We start from the raw sequence: 9087 nt of genomic DNA, 5'->3' as shown, positions 1-9087 counted from the left end.
TTTTTTTTTTCCTTCTTTCTGACCAAAGCCTGAACTTCTGCCCAGCGCAGGGTGGTTGGTAGGCAGTGTGCGCCTCTCCGAGCCAAGCCAGGTCGGGCACTTCTGCAGATCCCTAAGTTTGGTTATTCTGGTTGTCCCACTCCGAAAACTCCTCCAGGTGCCACTTGAGTCCGGGCTCCGCGAACTCCGAGCCCCCGGGATGCGAGAGGTGGCTCTATCCGAGCCCCGAGACATGCACACGCGTGGGGAGAGAATGAGTCCGCGCTGGACCCCGTGTTGCCGGTACCCAGCAGCAGGACAGTGCAGATCTGATCCACTTTGCTCAATTTTTAGGGATTTTGGGGTGTGTTTGGGTTTTTTTTCTTTTTCTCTCTCTTTTTTTTTTTTTTTTTTTGGAAAGGTCTGTCCCACGTTCACCCTGCCGCAATGCCCATCCGCGGCCAATAAGAAACCTGTCTCGTTTTGCGGGTTTGCATTTAGGCAAATCACGTTAATAGCCGTTGCCCCTCGCACCTTGTCGGGCACCTTAACCTGGGCCAAATCACGTCCATCCTCCACAAATTTGCTGCCTGCCCTCCCCGTCCCGGGCCTTATCCCGCTGCCTGCAGCCTCACGGCTAAACGCACCCCCTGGGCCTTAAGCAAACGTTTAGGCATCAATTTGCAGCGGATTTGTGGAGAGGGGGAGCAAGAGGATGGCCTCGCCTGGAACAACAACTATATGTATATATATATATATACACTATCATATCATATAATATATATATATGATAATAATAATAATAAAAACAGTCGAGAGAAAGGGTCGGTGACGGGGAGAAGGTTGCAGCGAGCGGTGTTAATGCGAAGCAGGGCAGGGGGAGAGGGACATGCGCCGGTCACTCCCCTCGCCCTGGGTGGTCCGGGCTCGCACAAACACCCTGGGCCCCTCTGCCGAGCAGCATCCAGCCCGCTTATAACAATACTACCTATATACATTTCCATACTCGGATTACACACGGCCTGCTCGCAAAGTTGACTTCACTTAAGCAATTAGCTAGTAAAAATACCTTCGGCGCAGGAARAAGGAAGAAAGCTCGGATTTGTCTATTTTTACACAAAACACGGCCGGGTTTCGTGGAGCGAGGGGGAGGGAAGTCGCGAAGGGGACGGGGTTGGGGAACGTTTCGTTTGGGAAGCGGAGCGGGGCCGCGAGGAGGTGCCGGGAATAATCCCTGGGACTGGGCTGGCAAAAAATCCCGGTTCCCAAACGGCGCTGGAATTAAAAGGACTAATTGCACCAAATGATCCCTTTTCTTTTCTTTTTTTTTTTTTCTCTCTTTTTTTTTTTTTTTTTTTTTTTTTTCTCTCCTCTGCTGAGGGCTGGGGGCGGGCCTGATTAAGGCAACAAAAACATCAGAAAAAAAAAAAAAAAAGAGAGAGAGCAAAAGTGAGTCACGTTCATCTGCGAGCCAGGATCTACAGCCCAAGAAATCTTCCCGTCTTCGTTTGTTCCAAGAGCAGGTTTTTCACTCTGAAAGTATTTATTTCTGAGCCCTCTATGGAGGTTCTAGAAGAGAAAAAGTGTCGCTAACACCGCTCTCCGCGCTTGTTTTTCCCTTCTTTATTCCTCCAGCCCGGGCACAGCCCCTGCCGTTCCGGTACAAGATCCTTCTCCTCCATCAGAGCAAACACGGCCCGACATTTCCTCCCCTAATCGCTTATGCACCAAATTAACGGGCTCAGTTTACCATATAAAACGCCCCAACATTTCTGCTAATCCCACGGCGAGGCCTATGGAACCCAGGACGATAGATTCCCGTTTTCACGTTCGCTGGCTATAAGAAATAGGTCGGTAACCAAATCTTCACACTCCAAAAAGATTCTGCCGGGCAGAGGGGAGGAGAGAGCGCCCATGCGGAGACCGGGTTTGTTTGAAAGGGAAATCGTTTCATTTCCACGGAGAGATTTCTGCTCSCGTTAACACTTTGCTCCCACGGAAACGGTGATATTTCCTAGTGGAAATGTTGCCTATGGTGACATTTTTTTTTTTAAAAAAGAAACGCCCTCTATTTCTTTCTTGTTGTTGTTGTTTCGGGGTTGGAGTTAGCTCCTTCTCTTTGCATTTATTTTTTTTTCTCTTGGAGAGGTGGGGAGAGTGAATTGGGGAGAAGTCGCTAAGCGATATAAGGCAAAAAATCCCCCTTGGCGCTGCCGGGCGAGCGGCCGCTTTCTCGGCGCCTCCCGCCCCGGGGAAGACGATCGCTTCCCCCCAAAATGGTTTATTTGGGGGACGGCTGGTGTTAGCGAGGGGGGACATATTTGCGCCACGAGCACCAACACCCCGAAGCCCCCCTACCTCTGCCCTCACTGGTGCCTTGAGGCGGCGAAGCGGCCGCCGCTCCCTCCCCGAGCCCCGCGGCAGCCTTTTCGCCGCTTTTTAGGGAAAAAAAAAAAGCTGGAAATAGCCCCCTTCGCTCGTCCTTCCGTGGCTTCCGCCCCTCCTCGCCTCCACCTCCCCCCAAAGTCCCAGCTTGTGCCAGTCCGGCGCTGAGGGCTCCTTGTCGCCGTCCCCAAAGCGCCACCTCTCCCCTTGCACGAGGAATCGGCCGGTCGTGGTTTCTTTTTTTTTTTTTYTTTTTYTTTTTTTTTTKCCTTTTTTTTTTTTTTTCCGAACTGCGGTGGGGGGAGCTGATGGAAAGGGAAAGGAAAGAGTAAAAAAAAACAGCCCCCTATGTTAAATCCCTCTTGGTTGTATCACAGATGTGACAGGCGCCCTGGAGGCTACTAACAACTGCTTGCGAATAGCGTTGGAGGCGCTTTGGAAACCCGATCGGTATCTATCTCTCTTTCAAAAGGTATTAAATTATCATTAAAAAAAGAATCTTTAAAAGCGAATCTGGGAGGATGGGGGACTTCAGCAGGGTTGTTATGCTGGATGTCTCCCCCGTCGAGGCACGAACTGTGTGGCTGCAGCAGGGAAGACCCTTAGCACCCTGGTGCGGCCTGCAGTGGGGGGTCCTCTTTTTTTTTTTTTTTTTTTTTTTAACTCCCCCCCCCACACACACTTTCTCTCTGTCTTCCTTTCCCCAACCTTACAAGAGAGCTCTGCAGCAGTCAGCGGATCTACTCGGCTCCCGTTGAGCAGTCCTGAAAGCCAAGACAGCCCCGGCCGTCGGGGGTCCCCCCACCCCTTTCGCCCTCGGGGCGCAAGTTTCCACGCGCGGTCCGCAAGACAGTGACAAAGGTTTAAARCGACTTACCTTGAGGAGGGAGTGACAGCTCTCCTGATCGCAGGATGCTCAAAAGGGCTTTTTAGGGGGGAAGGAGGGAAGGGAACAGGGGGAGGAAAGGGGATCTGGTGACTTTGCCCCTACCATCACCACCGCTCCTCGGGTGTTTTTGTGCCTCTGGCATCCGATGGACCTGAGCATCGGACTCCTGGCACTCAACAGCAAACATTCACAATAGACTTATATTCCCCCTCTATATCCCCCCCAAAAATAGCCCCGAAGAAGTCTCAGTGCGGGCGCGAGTCGGTTCCCGTCCCCGCACCGGCGGCGGCAGGAATAAAAAGGGCATTTCGAGAGGCAGCAGGAGTTTTCGCCGATTTCTTTTTATTAAAGCACCCCCGAGCCCGTGTTTACATTGCGCAGTATAAACATCCTGCCCGGGCCCGCCGAGCTTAAAAAGAGCGCACGAAGAGGGGGTTTAAGTGGGTGAAGCTCCGCGAGGCGCGGAGGCCGCCGCGCCCGCGCGGCCTCTTCCCTCGCCGCGGCCCCGCGTGGGGCCCGTGGGTTTCGGCAGCGGCCAGAGCCGAGCGGGGCCAGGAGGGACGGAGCGGGGCGGGCAGTGGGGAGGCGCCGCGGTCACGCGTGGGCCCCCCCTTGGCGGGCAGGGCTGCGCAGCGCAGCCCCCCGGGCCGGGCAGGGCGCTGGGGAAGGGGCTCTTTAAAAGCGGCGCGGCCGCAGGGAGCAGGGAAGCGGAGCGGGGGGGCCGGGACAAGCGCGGCCGAGGGGGCCGCCCGCGTGGGCGTGGGCGAGCGGGCCGGGGCGGGGAAGTCCTCTCGGCTCTTACGTCTGTCAAGGAGCGGCGGCCGCCGCGGCGAGAGATAAAGTAAAAGGCGAGCGGCGGAGCTGGGGGCAGAACCGGCAGCCAGCGTCATGCGAAGCAGCTCCGCGCAGCAGCGGCCGCGCCAGCGCAGCTAGAGGGGACCAGGCGCGACACGGGCCCGCGGAGCAGCTTCCCCCTCCCCGCAGCCCCCCCTTCGTCCCGCCGCCTTTTGCAACAGGGATTTAGGGATAAAGTGGGAGGAGGGAAAGGCGGCGGAGGGCGGCGGGGGGGGGGGTCGCTTGTTTATCCGCGGAAGGGGTGAAGCCTCCCGGTGGAAGCCAGCCCGGCCCGGGGCCGGGACGAGGAGGAGGCGGAGGAGGAGGGGGCAGTCGCGGGGAGCCCCCCGGCAGCGTGGCCGTTTGGGGGGGCGCGGGGGGGAGGGCCGGGGCTGGCCGCCGCGGAGCTGGCCCTAGATGACTGCAGAAGCGCAGCAAGCTCTGTCCTCTCAGCCCCCTCCGCCGCCGGCGCAGAGCAGCTACGGCCCCATGTCCTCTGTGGCCGAGAAGCAGCCGCAGGGCTCGGCCCTGGACGCCGCCTCCGCGGCGCCCGCCGGGGCGGCCGGCAGCGCCCCGGGCAGCGGCGGCGCCCCGGGCGGCGGCGGTGGCGGCGGCCCCAAGGCGAAGAAAACGAACGCGGGGATCCGGCGGCCGGAGAAGCCGCCTTACTCCTACATCGCCCTCATCGTCATGGCCATCCAGAGCTCGCCCTCGAAGCGCCTCACGCTCAGCGAGATCTACCAGTTYTTGCAGAGTCGCTTCCCCTTTTTCCGCGGCTCCTACCAGGGATGGAAAAACTCGGTGCGCCACAACCTCTCTCTCAACGAGTGCTTCATCAAGCTGCCCAAGGGGCTCGGCCGCCCGGGCAAGGGCCACTACTGGACCATCGACCCGGCCAGCGAGTTCATGTTCGAGGAGGGCTCGTTCCGCCGGCGCCCGCGCGGCTTCAGGAGGAAATGCCAGGCGCTCAAGCCCATGTACAGCATGATGAACGGGCTCAGCTTCAACCACCTCCCCGAGAGCTACAGCTTCCAGGGCTCGGCCGGCGGCCTGTCCTGCCCGCCCAACAGCCTCTCCCTCGAGGGCGGCTTGGGCATGATGAACGGGCACTTGTCCGGCAACGTGGACGGCATGGGCCTTGCGGGACACTCCGTGCCCCACCTGCCCGCCAACGGCGGCCACTCCTATATGGGCAGCTGCACCGGCTCCTCGGCGGGCGACTACCCGCACCACGAGAGCTCCGTGCCCGCCTCGCCGCTGCTCGCGGGCGGCGGCGTCATGGAGCCGCACTCCGTTTACTCCAGCTCGGCCTCGGCGTGGGCGCCCTCGGCCTCGGCCGCCCTCAACAGCGGCGCCTCCTACATCAAGCAGCAGCCCCTGTCGCCTTGCAACCCCACGGCCAACCCGCTCTCGTCCAGCCTCTCCACGCACTCCCTAGACCAGCCTTACCTGCACCAGAACAGCCACAACGCCGCCGAGCTGCAAGGTGAGGACACGCGTGGGGGTGTGCGGGTACGCTGCCGAAATGCTGCCCCGTGGYGGGCCACGACCCCACGGGCTGGGTTCCCCCTTTGCCCCTTCTATGCCGTTGAGGCAGAGTTCCCCCGCAGCCTGGGTMGGTGCGGGGGAACGGGAGAGAGGCGATGTCATGGGGATCACAGGACCGGGAGAAAATTAGTGGGAGACGGCGGAGCTGCGTGCTGGGGAAAGTAATTCCCGGTAGCCGTGGGGTGTCCGGCACCGGGAGCGATCCCGCGATCAAAAGGGACCATTTTCCCGGCCGTGGCGGCCTYGTTTGTCCCCAGGACGCTGCAAGCGGCTGCCCTCGGGCCCAGCTCCCGGACCTCCCGCCGCGGCCCCGGGCCGGTCCCGGTCCAGGTCCCGAGGACCAGGAGTCGGGATAGGAGATGTGGGGTGGAGGGACACCCTGGAGCCTTGGCCGCTCCGGGCCGGCCTGGAAAGGGCCTAGGGAGGAGGGCGGCGCTCGCAGAACTTGGACGGCTCTGAGGCCGGGCCGGGTTCGCTGGGGCCGGGCCGCAGCCTGGGGAGGAGGTAGCGGCGGCTCCACGGGCGCCTCTCGCCTGCTCCGCGATTGCTCCGAGCTCCGGGCCGYGGGTTTCTCCTTAACCTCGGGGCGCCCGGCCCGCTGGCAAAGAGAAATATCGCGCGGGGAAGGGAAGCGAATGGAAGGGAAAGGGCCTCGGCGGTGACTCAAATACCCCCAATTCACTTCCGTGTGGTGCGGGAGAAACACGACCTCTCCACGGCCGGTGATCCCGGGTTTGTCCCGCTCCCCGGGAGGGCTGCGGCGTCCCGGGAGCGCGGCCCAAAGGGCAGAAACGGTTGCGCTACCGGCGGCCTTTTCGCCTCGGCGCCGGCCTGAGCCCGGGCCCGCTCTGCGCCCCGCGGGAAGGGCCCTGCGCCCTCGCATCGCGGCGCCGAAGGCTCAAAATGTGGAAAAATAAAGAAAAAAAAGTGGGGAAAAAAAAAGTGAAAAAAAAAAACGAGAGAGAGAAAATTCCAGTCTGGTCGCAATGTCCTTGGGCCGGGCAGGAAAGCGCCGCGCCGTCCCGCCTGGGCGCAGCGAGCCCTCGGGGCCGCGGGGATTTCCTCCGCGGCACCTGTCCGCGCCCGCGGGCCCCGAGATTTGCGTGCGTGGAAAATAATAATAATAATAGCAATAATAAAATAATCCGCGGCGAGGTGCGACGGTTCGCAGAGTGGCTCCCTCTGCCCCTGAGGCCTTGTCTCGCTGCTTAACCTCCTTTGCTAAATATAATTACGAAGGCTGACAATTTTYTTCCCCCGTCCCGCAGGCATCCCGCGGTATCATTCCCAGTCTCCAAGCATGTGCGACAGAAAGGAATTCGTCTTCTCTTTCAACGCCATGGCCTCCTCCTCCATGCATTCAGCGGGCAGCGGCTCCTATTACCACCAACAAGTGACATACCAGGACATCAAGCCGTGCGTTATGTGATACGGGGCGGAAAAGGCACCTCCCGCCGCCCCCCAGGCCTGACCCGGCTACCGAGCTCCCGCCCGGACCCGTTCCGAGCCCGGCGGGCTCCGCAGACTGGCCCGGCGCGGCCCCGCGGAGCGCCCGGACGCCTGGGCCCGCTGCGCGCGGCCGGGTGCAGACGCGTGCGGGCCCCGCGGCGCCTCCGCTGAGCATCGGCGGGAGCCCCGGCTCCCAACACGTGTCTTTAATCAAGGACGGTCTCTGCCTTCTTCTGCGTCTCCCTTCGGGCTGCGGCGGGTGAGGAAAAGACGAAAGCACCCCCCAAATCTCCGCCTCCTGCCCGCGATCCCCAACTGCAATTTTGGGTTAAAAGTTTCACAAACGAGGGTGTGATTTTTACTTTTTACCCCCCTTCTTAAAAAGGTAAATGGCTTGGTGTAAGTCAAAGCACGAAGCGAAGGCTGCAGCGAGCTCCAGCCCCGGCCGCGCCATCGGGGCTGCCCCAGCGAGTCCCAGCGCCGCAAACGAGCCCCCAAAAACCGCAGTCTCCTCTCAGTTGGAGCCTCTTCTTCGGAGAAACACCATAAAAAATACTTTTTTTTTTTTTTTTTTTTTTTTTTAATGTTGCCGCAAACACACACCCGGCAAAAATCTCTCAGAGAGATTTTTTTTTTAGCTATTAATATTTTTTTTTGTTGCCTGCATAAACACTGCAGGATCAGCCCCTATGCAGAGAGAATAAGGCACTTTGWAAAGAGACAGCCATGCTCATTCTGTTATTTATTCTTCATTATTTTTTTTGTTGCTAATAATCGAGACAGGAGTAGTCTCAGTTGATCAGTATTAAAGCGGTGGATCTCTGTTGGCAATATTTGCCATATAGATTTTTTTTTTAGTTAACCTTTGTAAATTTTAAATCGGTCATGGTCTCTGTGTAAAGACAATCCTCCATATGTTTTTATAGAAATATATATATAATGAAGGATTATTCCCCTCYGTCCTCCCCCTCCTTTTTTTTCCATCCCTCTTTGTACAGTTTGATGACACCTATTTTAATTTCTTTCTGCACTGTATAAAAATGTAATTATGATTTTTTTGGCCCAGCCCTTTTGTGTACGTTTGTCCCTAAGGAAAAAAAAAAGAACCAGAATAAAACATGTATGTTATTTGTACATGGGCTTCATGTATGAGCAGCAAATAAACGAGCATGCGGTGTAACACGCGTAATTATATATCCGCGGAGTGTGCGGCCAGGGCGCGGAGGTTCCGCGGKAAGCAGCGGGGATGGCCTCGGCCCTGCCGCTCCTCCGCTGCCAGCGCCGGATATTTAGGAATTTCGGTGCATTTTGTAAATTTGGAGGGACAATTTCCCGGCTTGCTGCAGGCCCGCAGCGGCTGCAGCTTCCCCTGTGCCGGCGATCCGCGAGCACCCACAGGGATATTGCAAGTGAGAGTAACGAGACGCAAATTGGGGAGCGATTATTACTTGTTTTTCCCCCGAAAGGAGAAACTGAACGGCGGTTTTTGACAGCTCGGCCTGCCTTTGCTTGCACACAGCCCRGGGCGCCGGAGAGAAGCGGCCCTGGGCCCTTTTCCTCTTTTTCCTCCTTTTCAGGCCACAGGGATATATTTTTTAAACTCACTCACGTGTCCCGCACCCTTCTCCGCAGCGAAATCGCCGGCTCCAAGCAGAAAAAAACCCGACCAGGGAGAAAATCTCCCTGCTTTTCGAGCTCAGTTGCTTCGAGCCGGGTCAGAGGACACAAAAGCCTTCCTAATTATTATTATTATTATTWTTWTTWTTTGTCTGGAAATGAAATGCCAGCAGGTAAATAGAGGCTGATATGACTTGTGTAAAACCCAGAGCTGGGTTTGAGAAGAATAAATATGTGAGTACACACTGCAAGCGGGAGCACGCATAGTTCATCTGACAGAAAATTTGTGGGTTCTTTCTTTCTTTCTTTCTTTCTTTCTTTCTTTCTTTCTTTCTTTCTTTCTTTCTTTCTTTCTTTCTTTCTTTCTTTCTTTCTTTCTTTCTTTC

At 57.5% G+C, this 9087-nt stretch overlaps 1 protein-coding gene across 1 annotated transcript; it reads left to right on the top strand.

Annotated features, from left to right (window-relative positions):
* The first annotated feature begins 4504 nt into the window (after window positions 1-4504).
* FOXF1 (forkhead box F1) lies at window positions 4505-7064 on the top strand. The gene is made up of 2 exons (XM_026042370.1): window positions 4505-5573; window positions 6904-7064. Exons 1-2 carry the CDS (start codon window positions 4505-4507, stop codon window positions 7062-7064), a joined length of 1230 nt encoding a protein of 409 aa, XP_025898155.1.
* The last annotated feature ends 2023 nt before the right edge of the window (window positions 7065-9087 follow it).

This window comes from Nothoprocta perdicaria, unplaced genomic scaffold (genome assembly GCF_003342845.1).
Source record: "Nothoprocta perdicaria isolate Ctin4 unplaced genomic scaffold, notPer1 scaffold_30, whole genome shotgun sequence".
NCBI lineage: Eukaryota > Metazoa > Chordata > Aves > Tinamiformes > Tinamidae > Nothoprocta > Nothoprocta perdicaria.
This window is presented reverse-complemented; position numbering and strand designations above follow the sequence as displayed.